The sequence below is a fragment of the Thamnophis sirtalis genome, unplaced genomic scaffold (genome assembly GCF_051295495.1).
Source record: "Thamnophis sirtalis isolate CommonGarterSnake01/CBP01778 unplaced genomic scaffold, rThaSir2_p1.2 scaffold_4, whole genome shotgun sequence".
Taxonomy (NCBI): Eukaryota; Metazoa; Chordata; class Lepidosauria; order Squamata; family Natricidae; genus Thamnophis; species Thamnophis sirtalis.
Window position 1 is genome coordinate 138,399,150 of NW_028261384.1, and position 20,134 is coordinate 138,419,283.

General features: G+C 44.7%; 2 protein-coding genes across 2 annotated transcripts in view; one reads left to right on the plus strand and one right to left on the minus strand.

The window, feature by feature from the left end:
* SLC7A8 (solute carrier family 7 member 8) overlaps positions 1 to 13,972 on the minus strand; it is a gene marked incomplete at its 5' end in the record, with an annotated part of 39,172 nt that extends 25,200 nt beyond the window's left edge. The window contains 2 exon segments of the mRNA XM_087714222.1: positions 9,289 to 9,440; positions 13,768 to 13,972. Of these exon segments, the coding sequence (XP_087570348.1) occupies positions 9,289 to 9,440; positions 13,768 to 13,972 (357 nt within the window).
* Positions 13,973 to 14,839: 867 nt separating this feature from the next.
* Positions 14,840 to 20,134, plus strand: part of RNF212B (ring finger protein 212B) — a 14,890-nt gene continuing 9,595 nt past the window's right edge. The window contains 1 exon segment of the mRNA XM_087712196.1: positions 14,840 to 14,881. Coding sequence (XP_087568322.1) covers positions 14,840 to 14,881 — 42 coding nt within the window.

Here is a 20,134-nt window from a genome sequence, read left to right on the forward strand (position 1 = left end):
GCCGCCCAAAATGCCACTTTTCGAGGGCACGCCTCGTTGGCGGTGCCCACACCGTTTATCCGGGCCGGCTTGTGGCTACAAATCAAGGGCTGGTACCGGGCGAACAACCTTGGAAGTGACCTGGGTGGAGATACGGAGCAGAAACCAACCGAGCAGGCCAGATAAGAACGATTAAAAACACCTTCGGAAGGTTTTTTTGGGGACACCACAAACAGTTTCGGCCTGCCCGGAGTTGAAGTTGCCCAATTTGGTCACCGTGTTCCTGCTAGCCTTCTGCTGCTGTTCCCATCCTCCCCAGCCGTGAAGGATGATGGGTCTTGAAGCCCATCAAACCCAGAAAGCAACATGTTGAGGAATGTCTCATGCTGAATAACGGAGTCACATAGCTGGAAGGGACCTTGGAGGTCTTCTAGTCCAACCCCCTGCTCAAGCTGGAGACCCTCTACCGTTTCAGAAAAAAAAATCTCGTCTTGAAGCATCCACAATTTGGTTGTCCAATCTCTTCTTTGAAAGAAGGAAGAGGAAGGAGGGAGGAGGAGAATAACAGAGTAGGAAGGGACCTCGGAGGTCTTCTAGTCCAACCCCGTATACAGGGAGGAAACCCCATAGCATTTCAGACAAATCTCGTCGTGAAGCAGCCACAATTTCTAGCCTTGGGGATTCTCACCCTGGACGAGTTTAAAATGGATGGACTTCAAAATACCCAGAATTCCCCAGCCTGGCTGGAGGATTCTGGGAGTTGAAGTCCACCCATTTTACTCTCGCCCAGGGTGAGAATGACGGCGTCTATCTTTTTTCTCCAAGCTCCAGTTCCCATTGATGTTTATCTCTCCCCTCCCTCCCCCCCCCCATTTTATTATCTGTCTCTTCCTAATCTCCCCCCTTCTGGGTCACCTCCGATCTGTCCTGCTTAAGGTGCTTATGGTGGTTTGTTTTATTATTATTATTTTCATTTATTTTATTTTTTTGCATTCCAACTGTGCAATTGGAGATTTTGGCACCGAGCTCAGCCCACTGGTAGGTTGTGAGCAGTTGCTTCTCGCGGTGAGATTTGAGGGGGGGTGTGTGTAGATTTCTGCCCTCTCCTCCTCTTCCTCCTTCTCCTCTCTTTCTTCTTCCTCTTCTTTCTTCTCCTCTGCTTTCTTCTCCTCCTCCTCTTTCTCTTTCTTCTTTCTCATCAATTCTTCTTTCTTGCTCTTCTTTCTTCCTTCCTTCCTCCCCTCTTCCTCTCCTCCTCCTCTTCTTATTCCTCTTCTTCCTCTTTTTTCTTCTCCGTCCTCCTCCTTTTCTTCTTCTTCTTCATGCTCTTCTTTTTTCTTTCTTTCTTCTTCATCCCCCTCCTATTCTCCTCCTCTTCTTCCTCTTTTTCTTCCTTTCTTCTCCTTTCCTCCCCCTCCTTTTCTCCTTCTCCTTCTCCTTCTCCTTCTTTCTTTCTTCTTTCTTCTTCCCCCCCTCCTCCTCCTCTTTTTCTTCTTGCTCTTCTTTCTTCTTCCTCCCCCTCCTCTTTTTTTTCCTCTCCTCCTCCTCCTTTTCTTCTTTCTTTCTTCTTTCTTTCTTTCTTTCTTCTTCCTTTCCCTCCTCCTCTTCCCCTCCTCCTCTTCTTCTTCTACGTCTTCTTGCTCTTCTTTCTTCTTTCTTTCTTCTTCCTCCCCTCCTCTTTTCCCTTTCTTCTTCTTCTTCCTTCTTCCTCCCCCTCCTCTCCTCCTCCTCCTCCTCTTTTTCTTCTTGCTCTTCTTTCTTCTTCCTCCCCCCTCTTCTTCCTTTTTTCTTCCTCTCCTCCTTCTTTTCTTCTTTCTTTCTTCTTTCTTTCTTCTTCCTTTCCCTCCTCCTCTACCCCTCCTCCTCTTCTTCTTCCTCTTCTTGCTCTTCTTTCTTCTTTCTTTCTTCTTCCTCCCCCTCCTCCTCTTCTTCCTTTCTTCTTCTTCTTCTTTCTTTCTTTCTTTCTTCTTTCCCCCCTCCTCCTCCTCTTCCTCCTCCCCCCATTGTTTTCCTAAGCTTGTCTCTCGTCTCTGACGTTTCCCCCCCCCCCCTTGTTCGCTGACTCAGCACAGAGTAACTGGCTTTGACCTGATTAATAAAGTTGTGCTGATTTGCAGAGGCCTTGCCCAAGTATCCCAGCCCGATCCAATCTCAGCCTCCCTCTCTTATCCGGCCTCCCCCGCCTCCTTTGCCCCTGCTGAGAAGCTGGATATTTAAAAAAAAAAAAAAAAGGAGCAAAACCAGTTTGCGCCTGATCTTCCCAGCCTATGCACAATGTCCTAAAGTAGCCTCCGGCAGGACATTTTTTCCCCCACCTCCGATCCTTTCTGAAATACCTTTTCGGTTCAGGGGCTGAGAATGGTTCCCCTCCCCACTAGCTCACCTACTGCAAAAGAGGGGGTTTTGAGGAAGAGGATGGATAGGATAGGATAAAGCATAGAGTAGAATAGGAATAGAATAGAATAGAAAATATGGAATGGAATGGAACGGAATGGAATGGGATAGAACCGAACAGAATAGCAAATATGGACTGGAATGGAATACAATAGAATAAAATAGAACAGAAAATATGGAATGGAATGGAATACAATAGAATAAAATAGAACAGAAAATATGGAATGGAATGGAATACAATAGAATAAAATAGAACAGAAAATATGGAATGGAATACAATAGAATAAAATAGAACAGAAAATATGGAATGGAATGGAATACAATAGAATTAAATAGAACAGAAAATATGGAATGGAATGGAATACAATAGAATAAAATAGAACAGAAAATATGGAATGGAATGGAATACAATAGAATAAAATAGAACAGAAAATATGGAATGGAATGGAATACAATAGAATAAAATAGAATAGAAAATATGTAATGGAATGGAATACAATAGAATTAAATAGAACAGAAAATATGGAATGGAATGGAACACAATAGAATAAAATAGAATAGAAAATATGGAATGGAATGGAATACAATAGAATAAAATAGAACAGAAAATATGGAATGGAATGGAATACAATAGAATAAAATAGAATAGAAAATATGGAATGGAATGGAATACAATAGAATAAAATAGAACAGAAAATATGGAATGGAATACAATAGAATAAAATAGAACAGAAAATATGGAATGGAATGGAATACAATAGAATAAAATAGAATAGAAAATATGGAATGGAATGGAATACAATAGAATAAAATAGAACAGAAAATATGGAATGGAATGGAATACAATAGAATAAAATAGAACAGAAAATATGGAATGGAATGAAATACAATAGAATAAAATAGAACAGAAAATATGGAATGGAATGGAATACAATAGAATAAAATAGAACAGAAAATATGGAATGGAATGGAATACAATAGAATAAAATAGAACAGAAAATATGGAATGGAATGGAATACAATAGAATAAAATAGAACAGAAAATATGGAATGGAATGGAATACAATAGAATAAAATAGAACAGAAAATATGGAATGGAATGGAATACAATAGAATAAAATAGAACAGAAAATATGGAATGGAATGGAATACAATAGAATAAACTAGAACAGAAATTATGGAATGGAATGGAATACAATAGAATAAAATAGAACAGAAAATATGGAATGGAATGGAATACAATAGAATAAACTAGAACAGAAATTATGGAATGGAATGGAATACAATAGAATAAAATAGAATAGAAAATATGGAATGGAATGGATTGGAATGTAATAGAATAGGATAGAAAATATGGAATGGAATAGAATAGAATAGAAAATATGGAATGGAATGGAATAGAGTAGAATAGAAAACAAAATATGAGATGGAATAGAAAATATGGAATGGAATAGAGTAGAATACAAAATATGGAATGGAATAGAATAGAAAATATGGAATGGAATAGAATAGAAAATATGGAATGGAATGGAATAGAATAGAATAGAAAATATGGAATAGAATAAAAAATACGGAATGGAATGGAATAGAATCTAATAGAATATAAAATATGGAATGGAATGAAATAGAATATAAAATATGGAATGGAATAGAATAGAAAATATGGGATGGAATGAAATGGAATGGAATAGAATGGAATGGAATAGAAAAGAAAACATGGAATGGAATAGAATGGAATGGATTTTTGTGAAGCTTCCTGCTGAAGTCAAGAAGTGACTAAGGGAGTCATTAAGCGAGCCACGTGGTTGTTAAGCGAATCGGGCTTCCCACTTTGCTTGCTGGAAGCCAGCTGGGAAAGCCACCAAGGGTGATTCCCATGACTCCACAACGCTGCAATGGTCATAAACACAGATGGTCCTCGACTTACAACGGTCCATTTAGTGACCGTTTGAAGCTACAGCAGCCGTGAAAAAAGTGACCATTTTTCACACTTATGACCACTGTGGCATCCCCCATGATCCAAATTCCGACGCTTGGCAACTGCCTCATATTTATGACGGCTGCGGCGTCCCAGAATCATTGACTTAACCTCTAGAAAGGTCATAAAATGGGGCAAAACTCAATTAACAACAGTCTCGCTTAGCAATGGGAATTTGGGGCTCAGCTCTGGTCGTAAGTCGAGGACTACAGGTAATTTGCCAATAGCCAAGCGTCTAACCCAGGGTTCAGCAACCTTAAACACTCAAAGAGCCACAAAGGTCCTAACCGGAAGCCCCCACGTTCAATTCTGGAGCCGACTGGAAGTCCAGTTCCCACCCCCCAACCATAGAGTCTCCTAGAGCGGCACCCTTTTTCCTCTACCTGTCCTAACCGAAAGCCCTATCAATTGTGGAGCCGACCGGAAAACCCACCCCTTACCATAGAGACTCCCGCTGGCGCGCCTTGCTTCCACCCCAACCGGAAGCTTCTATCAAAATTATGGTATCGACTGGTGACAGGGAGCCGCAGCAGAGAGATGAAAGAGCCACATGCAGCTCCGGAGCTGGAGATTGCTCAACGCTGGTCTAACTCTTGATTGTGTCCTTTTAAGGAGACCGGACTGATCCTGAGTGCAAGAATCGGTCATAAATGCAAGAACTGGTCACAAGTCATTGTTTTTCCAGCACCGTCATAACTTCAAACAAGTGGTCGTATATCAAGGACTACCGGTTTATCCTCTCGGCGTCAGCTAACAGCACCGCTGAAAACCATCCACATATCTTTTGCTCTCTTTCAAACAAAGCCAGCTATATTATTCCTTTTTCCATCTCTTTATTTTTTATTTTTGGGGGGAATGAATGTCGGTTAGCCCTTTTCGTCGCACAACGCCCCTGCAAGGCAGACCAGGGAATAGGAAAAAAGGAAGCGAATACAAGATCACTCAGCAGATCGGAAGAGCCAACCAAAGAAAAAAATGGCAAATCAGCAATTTGGATAAAGCCTCTGTTGGAAGACAAAGCAACTTTCCCACAAGGTTTGTTTCTACAAGCAAATCCCCTCCTAAAGGTCAAAAGAGCGGGAGCCAAGTTGTGATGGGAATGAATTGGGTTGGTGAATCAACTCGGTTTGAACTGCCCTCTTTTGATGGGGGTTTGTTAGCATTGGGTTTTTGGAAAGCGACAAAGGAGCCTCATTCAAATGCAGAACTTTGATTTTATTTTTAGGGAAAGGCAAAAAGGGAAAAGGGAAAAATCTTATCTACTGGTGTCTATCTGTCTACCCATCTCTCTCTCTCTCTCTCTCTCTCTCTCTCTCTCTCTCTCTCTCTCTCTCTCTCTCTCATCTCTCATCCATCCATCATCCATCTATCTATCTATCTATCTATCTATCTATCTATCTATCTATCTATCTATCTATCTATCTATCATCTATCTATCTATCTATCTATCTATCTATCTATCTATGCGTATCTCTCTCTCTCTCTCTCTCTCTCTATCTCTCTATCTCTCTATCATCTATCTATCTATCTATCTATCTATCTATCTATCTATCTATCTATCATCTATCTATCCGTATCTCTCTCTCTCTCTCTATTTATCTATTTATCTATTTATCTATTTATCTATTTATCTATTTATCTATCTATCTATCTATCTATCTATCTATCTATCTATCTATCTATCCGTATCTCTCTCTCTCTCTTTATCTATCTATCTATATCTATCATCTATCATCTATCATCCATCATCTGTCTATCATCTATCTATCTATCTATCTATCTATCTATCTATCTATCTATCTATCTATCTATCTATCTATCTCTCTCTCTCTCTATCTATCTATCTATCAATCATCTATCTATCTATCTATCTATCTATCTATCATCATCTATCTATCTATATCTATCTCTATCTGTATCTATCTCTCTCTCTCTCTCTCTCTCTATCTATCTATCTATCTATCTATCTATCTATCTATCATCTATCATCTATCTATCTATACCTACCTACCTACCTACCTACCTACCTATCTACCTATCTGTGATACAGGTAGTCCTCAATATATGACCACAATGGAGTCCAACATTTCTGCCACTAAGCGAGACATTTGTTGTGCATTTTGCCTCATTTTACGACTTTTCTCGCCACACTTCTTAAGTGAACCATAGGGCAGAGGACAGGACATAAAACAACGGATGGAAACTCATCAAGGAGAGAAGCAACCTGGAATTAAGGAGAAACTTCCTTACAGGGAGGACAATTAGCCAGTGGAACAGTTCGCCACCAGAAGGTGCGGGTGCTTCGTCACTGGAGGTTTTTAAGAAGAGACTAGACAATCCCCTTGTCTGAAATGGTATAGGGTCTCCTGTCTGAGCAGGGAGTTGGACTAGAAGCCCTCCAAGGTCCCTCCTTCCAGCTCTATTCTGATGATGATGTTCAGTTAGTGACACGGTCGTTAAGTGAATCTAGTTTCTGCATTGACATGGCTTGTCGGAAGGTCGCAAAAAGAGATCACATGACCCCGGGACCCTGCAGCCGCCATAAATATGAATCCGTTGCCAAGTCTCCGAATTTTGTGCATGCGACAAAGGGTCGTAAGTGCGAGGAACGGTCCTAAGTCAACATTTTTGGGTGCCGCCGTAACTTGGAAGAGCTGTCGTAAGTCGAGGACTAACGGTATTCATAAGCCACCCCTAATTAAGTGCCCTGAAGGGTAGTGACGCGCCTGACACAATCGGCTTTACCCCTTTCTTTAAACGGCGGTTCCAATAATCTTGATTAGAATTCTTGAGGCCGATGAGAAAAGTGAACTGTAGGTTTTATTCACCCTGGGAAATGGTGCGTATTTAAAGACTGCACCCTCGGGCTAAATTCACTGCCTCTGATCCTGGGGGAGGAGGGGGGAAGCGATTATTCACCAGACTGAGTGCGAGACGAGGGGATTAAATCCTCTTTACAGTCGGTTTCCCATGGAATTTTAAGCCAGGGATATATAAATATATATATATATATATGTGGCGAGAAAAAGCCCAATTAGCTGAAAACGGCATGACAATCTGGTGTTCGGACAGCCGTCGGAGAATTTATTTATTACACAATCCATTAATTTAAGAACGTAGAGGTTGCAAAACTCCTGACAACCAGTAGAGGGGGGGCAAATCCTAACTCTCGGCTGCCACCGGGCGGTCCCTCGAAGTTTTGCAACCCCGGTTTGGGTTGGTGGTTTACCCCTTAGGCCAAGGATCAGCAACCTGCGGCTCGGGAGCCGCATGTGTCTCTTTCATCCCTCGGCTGCGGCTCCCTGTCGCCGATCGGCGTCACAGTTGATAACACAGTTGTTCGGGTAGAGGAAAAAGGATGCCGTGCTAGGAGGAGACTCTACGGTGGGGGAACCGGACTTCCGGTCGGCTCCAGAACTGAACAGGGGGGTTCCGTTTAGGTCCTTGGTGGCTCTTTGAGTGTTTAAGATTGCCGACCCCTGGCTTAAGGTGGCACATGTGGGTTTACTTAAGATAAACAGATCTGGGCCTCAACTGGTTCATATTCGCCTTGTTGAAATAAGGTTAGTTCAATGAATTACTCTTGTCTGGGCAAATCACCCAATATACAAGCTACAATGGTTCAGCTCCTACAATCAGCTAGGTGTGGGCCACCTGCGGCTCTGGAGCCGCAGGTGGCTCTTTCATCCCTCTGCTGCAGCTCCCTGTTGCACTACAATTTTAAGAGGAGCTTCTGGTTTGTGGAGGAGGGGGGGAATACAGCATGCCAGGAGGAGACTCTATGGCAAGAGGCGGGTTTTCTGGTCAGCTCCACAATTGATAGGGCTTTTGGTTAGGACAGGTAGAGGAAAGAGGCCGCCATGCTAGGAGGAGACTCTACGGTGGGGGAACCGGACTTCCAGTTGGCAGAGGAAAAAGGGTGCCACGCTACGAGGAGACTCTATGGTGGTGGGGGGAAACCAAACTTCCGGTTGGCAGAGGAAAAAGGGTGCCACACTAGGAGGAGACTCTATGGTGGTGGTGATGGGGAGAACCAGACTTCCGGTTGGCAGAGGAAAAAGGGCACCGTGCTAGGAGAAGACTCTATGGTGGTGGCGGGGGGGGGGACGGACCAGACTTCCGGTTGGCAGAGGAAAAAGGATGCCACGCTAGGCAGAGACTCTATGGTGGTGGTGGTGGGGAACCAGACTTCCGGTTGGCAGAGAAAAAAGGGCGTCACGCTAGGAGGAAACTCTATGGTGGGGGAACCGGACTTCCAGTTGGCAGAGGAAAAAGGGTGCCATGCTAGGCAGAGACTCTATGGTGGTGGTGGTGGGGAACCAGACTTCCGGTTGGCAGAGAAAAAAAAGCGCCACGCTAGGAGGAGACTCTATGGTGGGGGAACCGGACTTCCGGTTGGCAGAGGAAAAAGGGCGCCACGCTAGGAGGAGACTCTATGGTGGGGTGTGTGGAAGAACCAGACTTCCGGTTGGCAGAGGAAAAAGGCCACCGTGCTAGGAGAAGACTCTATGGTGGTGGCGGGGGGGGGGGGACGGACACAGACTTCCAGTTGGCAGAGGAAAAAGGATGCCACACTAGGCAGAGACTCTATGGTGGTGGTGGGGGGGGAACCAGAGTTCCGGTTGGCAGAGGAAAAAGGGTGCCACGCTAGGAGGAGACTCTATGGTAGGGGAACTGGATTTCTAGTCAGCTCCAGAATTGAACGGGAGGCTTCTGGTTAGGACCTTTGTGGCTCTTTAAGGTTGCCAGCCCCTCAGCTAGGCCATAAACAAGCATTCTTCATGAACTTTTGTTTTGCTCCAACCTGCGGTCTTGTTCTCTCCCTTTTCAAACATACGCGCGTCCTCCCGAAGCATCCTTTCCCACATTTAAAAGACGCACCACTTGCGATCGGTGCGTAACACTATGCGTCCCGGCCCGATTCGCTCGCTACTTACAAAGGCAGACGCCCGCCAGGAGACGTAGCCCGGTTTCCGGAGGCAGGCAGGTGGGGAAGATGGGCTGGAGGACGTAGTTGGCAAAAGTCAGCGCGATCACCGCCTGATTCGTAGGGTAGATTACCAGCACCGCGATCCACAGTCTGAGGAACCTTGGGAGAAATGGAAGAGTTAGCGGCACATCAAGACTTCTTGGTCTTTACCTGAAAAAAACGTGACCCGTCAAAACCGCGGTCCACTAAAGCGCGCCCGATCAAAGCGCGTACGTGACGTCATCAGCAGCGCGACAAATAAAATTAAAAATAAATTAAATTAAAATTAAAATAAAATTAAAGCAAGCCGATTGACATAAAGGTAAGGGTTAGGGTTAGGGTTAGGTTAAGGGTTAGGGTTAGGGTTAGGGTTAGGGTTAGGTTAAGGGTTAGGTTAAGGGTTAGGGTTACGTTAAGCGTTAGGGTTAGGTTTAGCATTAGGTTAAGGGTTAGGTTAAGGGTTAGGGTTAGGGTTAGGTTTAGGGTTAGGTTTAGGGTTAGGGTTAGGGTTAGGTTAAGGGTTAGGGTTAGGGTTAGGGTTAGGGTTAGGGTTAGGGTTAGGGTTAGGTTTAGGGTTACGTTAAGCGTTAGGGTTAGGTTTAGCGTTAGGTTAAGGGTTAGCGTTAGGTTTAGCGTTAGGTTTAGGGTTAGGTTTAGGGTTAGGTTAAGGGTTAGGCTTAGGCTTAGGGTTAGGCTTAGGTTTGGGGGGGTTAGGGTAAGGTTTTCACGTTAATTTTAAATTTACCGCTCACAGCGTGCCGTTTTCGTCGCGCTGTGATGACGTCACGTACGCACTTTCGTCGAGCGCGCTTTAGTCTACCGCGGATTTGTGGTGGAACCGGAAAAAAAGCCGGTGTCTCTTTCCCTTAACAAGATCGATTGAGAAGAACAGCAAGAATTCTGACAACCAATATATTCCCCAGTATACTGAAGCGACTGTTTCTTGATCTTCTTTCTAACTATCGCCCGATGAATGGGGAAATAACAGAACTGTCCGGGCTGCAGTCAAATTCCTTTTAGGATCTTTGGCCTTCCACACTCCCCGTCTCTCTCTTTCTTTACTATGCTGTTTCATTAGTGGGGAATTGGGAGGGGGGGGATAGTAAAGACTAGAATGTGTTGTTGTCAAAATAAAACATTCCTTTCCAGAAGCCCAAGGTCATCCTTTTGTCTCCGCACCTCTGCACCTGACCGGAACGAGATGGGTGGAAATGCCAGCATGGCAGTGGAAGATTGGACCATGTGATGGACTTGAGGCTGTGGGGGGGGGCAAGATCATGAGCTTTCAACTGGGTGGGAAACCCCCGGAAGCTTTCAGATTCGGGTTTCCACAGATTGCACCAACATGTCTCTCTCTCTTAGTAAATTGGAACTTTGAGGAAAGCCCTGCCTTGGACTCTGATTTAATTCTGGATGATAATTTGGAACCCTGTCAAGAACAGAACAACAGAATTGGAAGGGGCCTCGGAGGTCTTCTAGTCCAACCCCCAGGTCAAGCAGGAGACCCTATACCAGTGATGGCTAACTTTTTTTGGGATCGCATGCCAAAAGCGGTGGAGAACGCAGGGGGGTCGTGTGTGGGCGTGCCACACCCTTAATGCTATGCGTGGAACCCCAGCACACATGCACGCATGACCCCCCTCATGCATGCGTGCGTGATCAGCGCGAACCACCCCCCCCCCCACTTTTGGTGTGCTTTTTCCGCCCTCCCCAGGCTCCAGAGGCTTTCTAGGAGCCTGGGGAGGGCGAAAACATCCTCTCTCGCCCCAACCTGAAGTCTCGGGAGGGTGAAAAACGGCGTGGCACAACAAAACCGCAAAGCCCTTATCCGCGGAGACATAAGCGCGTCGCTAAAGCCGTGACGTCATCATCGCGCGTCATCACCGCTGCGACAACAGCGCGGCAACAGAAGGGCGCTTTAAAACGGCGCCGCGGCAGAAAGCCGATTTCCATTAAGGTAAGGGTTAGGATTAGGTTTAGGGGTTTGTTTTAGGGTTTGTTTTAAGGTTAGGTTTAGGGTTAGGTTTAGGGTTAGGTTTAGGGTTAGGGTTAGGTTTAGGGTTAGGTTTAGGGTTAGGGTTAGGGTTAGGGTTAGGTTTAGGGGGTTGTTTTAGGTTTAGGTTTAGGTTTAGGTTTAGGTTTAGGGTTAGGGTTAGGGTTAGGTTTAGGGTTAGGTTTAGGGTTAGGTTTAGGGTTAGGTTTAGGGTTAGGTTTAGGGTTAGGTTTAGGGTTAGGTTTAGGGTTAGGTTTAGGGTTAGGTTTAGGGTTAGGTTTAGGGTTAGGTTTAGGGTTAGGTTTAGGTTTAGGGTTAGGGTTAGGGTTAGGTTTAGGGTTAGGGTTAGGTTTAGGGTTAGGTTTAGGGTACTGAGTGCTTGGGAATGCATGGATTTGCCCTCCGCAATTATGTCATCGCGGTAGGGTCGCATTTTTTCTTAGTGCTTTGAACGGCGCGAATTAGTCTTCACACTTATGTCTCCGCGGATAAGGGCTTCGTGGATTTGTGGTGGAACCGAAAAACGGCCGTATGAGCAAACCAGAAATCTATTTCCGAACTTCCGGTTTGCCCAAAGGGCCGGTTTTTCGCAGTCCGGAAGCCGAAATCTGACAGGGCAACGCCTTTCGTGCCATAAGCTCGCCGTCACGGCATCACTGAACCATTTCAGACAAGTGGTTCTCCAACATCTTCTTAAGAACTTCCAGAGTTGGAGTAACCAACAACTTCTGGAGGCAAGTTGTTCCACTGGTTCTCAGGGTCAGGAAATTCCTCCTTGGTTCCAGCTTGCTTCTCCCTTTGATTCGTTTTCTTCATCCATTACTTCTTGTTCTGCTTTCAGGTGTTTTGGAGGAGAGGTTGACCCCCTGTTCTTGGGGGCAGCCCCTCAAATATCGGAAGGCTGCTATCATGTCACCCCGAGTCCTTCTTTTCCTTAAGCTAAACTTACCCAATAATTCCTGCAACTATTGCTGTTGTTTGTTGTTTAATGCCCCCTTGCGGGATGGAGTCGGGGTACTGGAACGGCGCTGAGTATTTACTGACCAGATGCCCTTCCTGTCGCCAATACAGAGTTGTTGCAGCCAGATAATGTCAAACCTGCAAGCCGCCTTTTTTTCCGGGATTTCAGGCCTGCCACACTTTCTACTGTGGGGAAATGGGAGTTGGGTGATGTGTAGCCATAACAACATTCTTTCTCAGAAAGTCAAGGTCATTCTTCGCCTCTGCACCTGGCCGGATGCGGATGGGAGGAATCTGTCTTGGTGGCAGGGAAAGGTTGGACCACAGGATGGGACTCGTGGGTGTTGGGGCAAGGTCTTAAACTTTCAACTGGGTGTGGGAAAACCTGAAAGCTTTCAGATTCGGGTTTTCCCAGATGTGCCAACATGACATCTGTAATGCAGTGGAGCCTCGGAGTTTTATTTTGTTGGGGGTGTTTTGGGGGGGACCCTGACAGATATATTCTCATTGTGCCCAGAGAGAGAAATATTGGAAGACTGCTAACATGTCTCCCCTGGTCCTTCTCTTCATCCAACTAGAAATCCCCAGTTCCTGCAACCGTTCTTCCTATGTTTTAGCCTCCAGTCCCCTAATCCTCTTTGTTGCTCTTCTCTGCCCTCTTTCTAGAGTCTCCACATCTTTTCTACATCGTGGCGACCAAAACTGAATGCCGTATTCCAAGTGTGGCCTCACCAAGGCCTTATAAAGTGGTATTAACCCTTCCTGTGATCTTGATTCTCTCCCTCTGTTGATGCAGCCTAGAACTGTGTTGGCTCTTTTGTTTCAGCTGCTATTTCAACAATGGTCTCCTGAATCCTTAAATTGTTGTGGCCCACCAGCGGAGCTGACGGCAGATTCGGACAGCGAGGAGGTTGGGGAGGAAGATGGGCCAGTCTTGGAGTCTGGGGAAGGCTCGGATGAGGGCTCTGCGTCGGAGGCAGAGAGGGGGCCAGAGCCATATGCCAGTTATCAGCTGCCTTCGGAGTCAGACATCAGTGAGGCGGAAGAACAGCTGGAGCCTGTTCCCAGTGTGTCCATGCACTGAGTTGTCAGACGAAGGGACAGGTAGGGGACAGGGGTCGACTTGGGAGTAAGGCTGCAAGTGGACAATGAATGGCCCCTCCCGGAGGAAATAAAAAGAGGAGCGAAAGGGGAGTGGAGTTTGCAGGAGACCATTAATTCGCTTCATTGGTTCCGGAGTCTTTGCCAAGTTTGGCAGATCTCGGCCTGGCAGCTCTCCAAGCCAGATAAGGTCTGTGACCGTAAATCCTCCCTCGAAAGATTTTGCTGGATGGGAATGAGCAGAATTCACAGCAAATGAATAAAAGGGCTTTTTGTCACGACAAGGAGTTTGCTTCACGCTCTTGGGACGCCTCAGTCACACCCTAAATGCTAAATTTCTGGATTTCCCCCAACCACTGGCTGACAAACCAATTCCCTCTTATTCCCTCTTACCCAGCCAGTCCTCCGAAGATATCCTTGACGTAGGAATAGTCTCCCCCGGATTTGGGGATGGTGACGCCCAGCTCTGCGTAGCACAGGGCCCCCACGGCGGTGATGAGGCCCGTGACGATCCACACGATCAATGCCAGCCCTACGGAGCCGGCGTTTTCCAACACACCCTTTGGCGATACAAAAATTCCGGATCCAATGATGTTACCTACGGAGGGAGAAGAGGGAGTCACGACGGAGGACACGGACAACACAACAAGCCACCGAACCATCTTCTGAACTCCTTTCCCAGCTGGCTCTGTCCGCCCAAGAATAGAACATAGAATAATAAGGTGGGAAGGGACTTTGGAGGTCATCTAGTCCAACCCCTTGCCCGGGGCAGGAGATCCTCACCCATTCCGATAGGGGTGACATATGATAGCAGGGTTCCAATATCTCAGGGGCTGCCCCAAAGAAGAGGGAGTCAAGCTATTCTCCAAAGCACCTGAGGGCAGGACAAGAAGCAATGGGGGGAAACTAATCAAGGAGAGAAGTAACTTAGAACTGAGGAGAAATTTCCCGACAGAACAATTAATCAGTGGAACTGCTTGCCACCAGACGTTGCCAACATTGGAGGTTTTTAAGAAGAGATCGGACCGCAATGGTATAGCTTCTCCAGCTTGAGCAGGGTGTTGGACTAGAGGACCTCCAAGGTCCCTTCCAACTCTGTGATTCTGTTCTGTTCTTTCCCCATTTACCAGGGGACAGTCAGAAAGAGGATCAAGAACCAGCCACTTCAGCATGGAAGAGACTTTCCTGCTTGAGCAGAAGGGTTGGACTAGAAGACCTCCAAGGTTCCCTTCCAACTCTAGGACTCTGTTATTCCTGCTCGGGAGAGAGGATGGCTTAGATTATGTTTCCCGCCCTGTCCCTTTAAAGATGTTTGGACTCCGACTCCAGAATTCCCCAGCCAGAAAGTCAGCAAGATTTGAGATACATACGGTCGACCGGGGAATTCTGGGAGTTGAAGTCCACCCATCTTGAAGTGGCCACGTTTGAGAAACACTGCTTTAGATTATCTATATGGCAATGATAGATGAACCTTTCGGGCACCGAATGGCTAAACTGGAGCACATGGGTATGCACATGTATGTGTGCGCATGTGGGCCGGAGTGTGGAAAAGCCGAAGGCCAGTTAGCCAGCAGGCGCATATCTGTTTTTTGGCTGATTTTTCTGGGCCGATTTTCAGCCGTTTTCAGGCCGTTTTCAGTGTTTCAATGTTTCCGTTGTCTTTTTTCCCACTTGGAACTGGTCAAACTGGGCCAAAACAGGCCTGCCAATAGCCCAAAAACCAGCTGAAAATGGCCTGGGAAAAAAACCCTGAAAATTTCGCTGAAAATAGCCTGGAAACGTCCTGAAAACAGCCTAAAAATGGTCTTTTTTGCCCCTTTTTGGGGCCATTTTCCGGCGGTCTGGCACGCATGAAAACCAGCTGCCAGAAACCAAAAGAGCAGTTGGTGACGGTGCAAGTGCCCACCGGGGGGGGGGGGGGGGGCTCTGCATGCCACCTCATCACAGTTCTATGAGATACCTGCCACCCTTTCATTCTCAAGTTGGTGACCTCAGAGGAAAGTTACCGTATTTTCCGGTGTATAAGACACACCGGAGTATAAGACGCACCAAGGTTTTGAAGAGGCAAATTAAGAAAAAAACGTAGGTAGGTAGATAGAGGGATAGAGAGGGAGAGAAAGAGAGAGAAATACAGTAGGTAGGCAGGGGGAGAGAGAGAGAGAGAGCAATAGCAGTAGACTTAGCAGTAGACTTATATACCGCTTCATAGGCCTTTCAGGCCTCTCTAAGCGGTTTACAGAGAGTCAGCATATTGCCCCCAACAATCTGGGTCCTCATTTTACCCACCTCGGAAGGATGGAAGGCTGAGTCAACCCTGAGCCGGTGAGATTTGAACCGCTGACCTGCTGATCTAGCAGTAGCCTGCAGTGCTGCTTTTAACCACTGCGCCACCTTGGCTCTTGAGGGTGGGTAGGTAGGTAGATAGGTAGGTAGGTAGGTAGATAAAGGGGGAGGAAGAGAGAGAGAGAGAGATAAATACAATAGGTAGGTAGGGAGAGAAATAGAGATAGAGAGAAATACAGTAGATAGGTAGGGAGAGAGAGCAATAGAGATAGAGAGAAATACAGTAGGTAGGGATAGAGAGAGGGTAGGTAGGTAGGTAGGTAGGTAGGTAGGTAGGTAGGTAGAGGGATAGAGAGAGAGAAATAGAAAGAGATAGAGAGATAAATACAGTAGGTAGGGAGAGAGAGAGAAATAGAGATAGAGAGAAATACAGTAGATAGGTAAGGAGAGAGGGTAGGTAGGTAGGTAGGTAGGTAGGTAGGTAGGTAGGTAAGTAGAGAAAGGGATAGAGAGAGAGGGTAGGTAGGTAGGTAGGTAGAGGGATAGAGAGAGAGAAATAGAAAGAGATAGAGAGATAAATACAGTAGGTAGGGAGAGAGAGAGAAATAGAGATAGAGAGAAATACAGTAGATAGGTAAGGAGAGAGAGTAGGTAGGTAGGTAAGTAGAGAAAGGGATAGAGAGAGGGGGTAGGTAGGTAGGTAGGTAGGTAGGTAGAGGGATAGAGAGAGAGAAATAGAAAGAGATAGAGAGATAAATACAGTAGGTAGGTAGGAGAGAGAGAGAGAAATAGAGATAGAGAGAAATACAGTAGATAGGTAAGGAGAGAGAGTAGGTAGGTAGGTAGGTAGGTAGTGAAAGGGATAGAAAGAGAGAGAAAGAGAGAGAGATAGAAAAATACAGTAGGTAGGGAGAGAGAGTGTGTGTGTGTAGGTAGGTAGAGAGATAGAGAAATAGAGATAGAAATACAGTAGATAGGTAAGAAGAGAGAGAAATAGAGATAGAGAGGAAATACAGTAGGTAGAGGGATAGAGAGAGAGAAATAGAAAGAGATAGAGAGATAAATACAGTAGGTAGGTAGGGAGAGAGAGAAATAGAGAGAGAGAAATACAGTAGATAGGTAGGGAGAGAGAGTAGGTAGGTAGGTAGGTAGGGAAATGGATAGAAAGAGAGAGAAAGAGAGAGATAGAAAAATACAGTAGGTAGGTAGGGAGAGAGAGTGTGTGTGTAGGTAGGTAGAGGGATAGAGAGAGAAATAGAGATAGAGAGAAATACAGTAGATAGATAGGGAGAGACAGAGAAGTAGGTAGGTAGAGAAAGGGATAGAGAGAGAGAGGAATAGAGAGATAGAAAAATACAGTAGGTAGGTAGGTAGGTAGGGGAGAGCTAGGTGTTTCTGCTGGCACAGCACTTGATCAATCTAATTCTCATCAGTCAGTTAAAGAGCTTTCCAAAAGGGGAAAAAAAGTTTTTGCACTCTGCAAACCTCCCACAAATGGCCGGTTTTTCACGAAAATGGGCCCGTTTTTTTTAAAGCATGAATAGCCTCGGGAGGGGGGGGGCTTGCAGAGTGCTCTGGGGGGGACGACCAAAAACGAGCAAAAACCATAAAGGTATCCACGGCCATTTTGGTGAAGCGGGCGGGATTTCGGGAGGCCAAAAGTGCTGTATTCGGTGTATAAGACGCACCCAGATGTTCAGCCTTTTTTTTTTTAGGCAAAAAGCTGCGTCTTATACTCCGAAAAATACGGTAGTTTCCTGTAAGCCCAGAAAAACTTCTCTCCCGGAGGACATTTAAGGTCATCTGAGCTTGTAGTCTGATAAAGCCATGGGCCTGGCTTCTGGTAAAATCCAGAAATATTCCTCCTTGCCTTACGACACTTCATAAATAAAGGATGCTGCCAACTTGGTTATGTAATCTTAAAACACACCGGGTAAATTTTTTATGGCATGCCTGAGTGTGTCCCAGATATGATAATCATCAACTGTGCAAAATGACAGGTTATACGGTGAAGAGCCGATAGATGTGGCTTCCAGAACAATTTGGCATGGATACGTTGATGTAAAGATACTGTTTAACGAACGTTTGCAATACTTTTTAAAGTTGGCGAAGTAAATATTTTAGAATAGAATAAAATAGAATGGAATGGAATGGAGTAGAGTAGAGTAGAGTAGAGTAGAGTAGAGTAGAGTAGAGTAGAGTAGAATAGAATAGAATAGAATAGAATAGAATAGAATAGAATAGAATAGAATAGAATAGAATAGCAGAGTTGGAAGGGACCTTGGAGGTCTTCTAGTCCAACCCCTGGCCTAGGCAGGAAACCCTACACCACTTCAGACAAATGGCTATCCAACATCTTCTTAAAGACTTCCAGCGTTGGGGATTTCACAACTTCTGGAGGCAACTTCTGTTCCACTGATTAATTGTTCTCACTGTCAGGAAATTTCTCCTCAGTTCTAAGTTGCTTCTCTCCTTGATTAGTTTCCACCCATTGCTTCTTGTCCTGCTCTTGGATGCCTTGGAGAATAGCTTGACTCCCTCTTCTTTGTGGCAGCCCCTGAGATATTGGAAGACTGCTATCATGTCTCCCCTGGTCCTTCTTCTCATTAAACTAGACATACCCAGTTCCTGCAACCGTTCTTCCTATGTTTTAGCCTCCAGTCCCCTAATCCTCTTTGTTGCTCTTCTCTGCACTCTTTCTAGAGTCTCCACAACTTTTCTACATCGTGGCGACCAAAACTGGATGCCGTATTCCAAGTGTGGCCTTACCAAGGCCTTATAAAGTGGTATTAACCCTTCACGTGATCTTGATTCTATCCCTCTGTTGATGCAGCCTAGAAGTGTGTTGGCTTTTTTGGCAGCTGCTGCACACGGCTGGCTCCTATTTAAATGGTTGTCCACTCGGACTCCAAGATCCCTCTCCCAGTTACTACTATTGAGCAAGGTGCCACCTATACTGTACCTGTGCATTTCGTTTTTCCTACCTAAATGTAGAACCTTACTCTTTTCACCACTGAATTTCATTTTATTAGATAGGGCCCAACGTTCAAGTTTGTCAAGATCCTTCTGTATCTTAAGCCTGTCTTCTGGAGTGTTGGCTATTCCTGCTACCTTGGTGTCATCTGCAAATTTGACGAGTTCCCCATTTATCCCCTCATCGAAATCATTGATGAAGAGGTTGAAGAGTCCTTCTGGGCCTAAAACAGAGCCTTGGGGCCCCCCACTGCATACTTCCCTCCATGAAGATGCAGTTCCATTGAGGACTACACGTTGAGTGCGGTTGGTCAGCCAGTTACGAATCCATCTGGTGGTGATGCTGTCCAAACCCACATTCTTCTACTTTATCTAGTAGTTGGTTATGGCCTACTTTATCAAATGCCTTACAGAAGTCCAAATAAATTATATCGACAGCATTCCTCTGATCCACCAATTTTGATGGTTATACAATTGATATCATAATGGAAGATAGTATACTTTTCAAGTAACAATTGATATTATCGCATATATGCCTATATGTACATGTCTGATTATAACAATTAGGATGATGTTTATATTTTAACAGTCTGGGCACCAAGAAAACACACTGTTCCCATATAGAAAGGGATGGTTATGTCATTAATATCATAATGGAAGATAGTATACTTTACAATAACGATTGATATTATCTATATTTATGACGTTTATATTTTAATACTTTGGACATCTAGAAAATACACTGTTCAATTTAAAATTGGAAATGGAATATGTGATATAAAACATATATAATATATATATGTGTGTGTGTGTGTGTGTGTGTGTGTGTGTGTGTACACACACACACACACACACACACACACACACACACATATTTACAACCCCTGGTATGCCCAAATATGGGAGGAAGATCACTGCTTCCATTCTCTGTCCTTCGGCTCGTCACAAGAGACCATCCAGACAGAACCCAATATTTGTTTTTACTGTTGCCTTTTTGTTATATTTGTGCTAATAAATAAATAAAGGGAGACTAGTATAGATCTATACTAGTCTCCCTTTATTTATTTATCAGCACAAATATATATATATATATATATATATATATATATATATATATATATATATATATATATATATATATATATATATATATATATATATATATATATATATATATATATATATATATATATATATATATATATATATTCACAACCCTTGGTTGTATTGGTATTTGGGCATACCAGGGGCTGTGACACTAAATACATACCTATTTCCCTGGCTCAGCTGATAAAGGAGGAGAATCTTGTGGCTTAGTGGTTAACACATCTAATATGTAATACAGCTCAGGTTCGAATCCCAGTAAGGGTATGGTTAGCTGATGGGAGCTAAATAGCTTGAAATAGATCTATACTAGTCTCCCTTTATTTATTTATCAGCACAAATACAACACACACACACACACACACACATATATACATACATACATACATACAAGAAATCA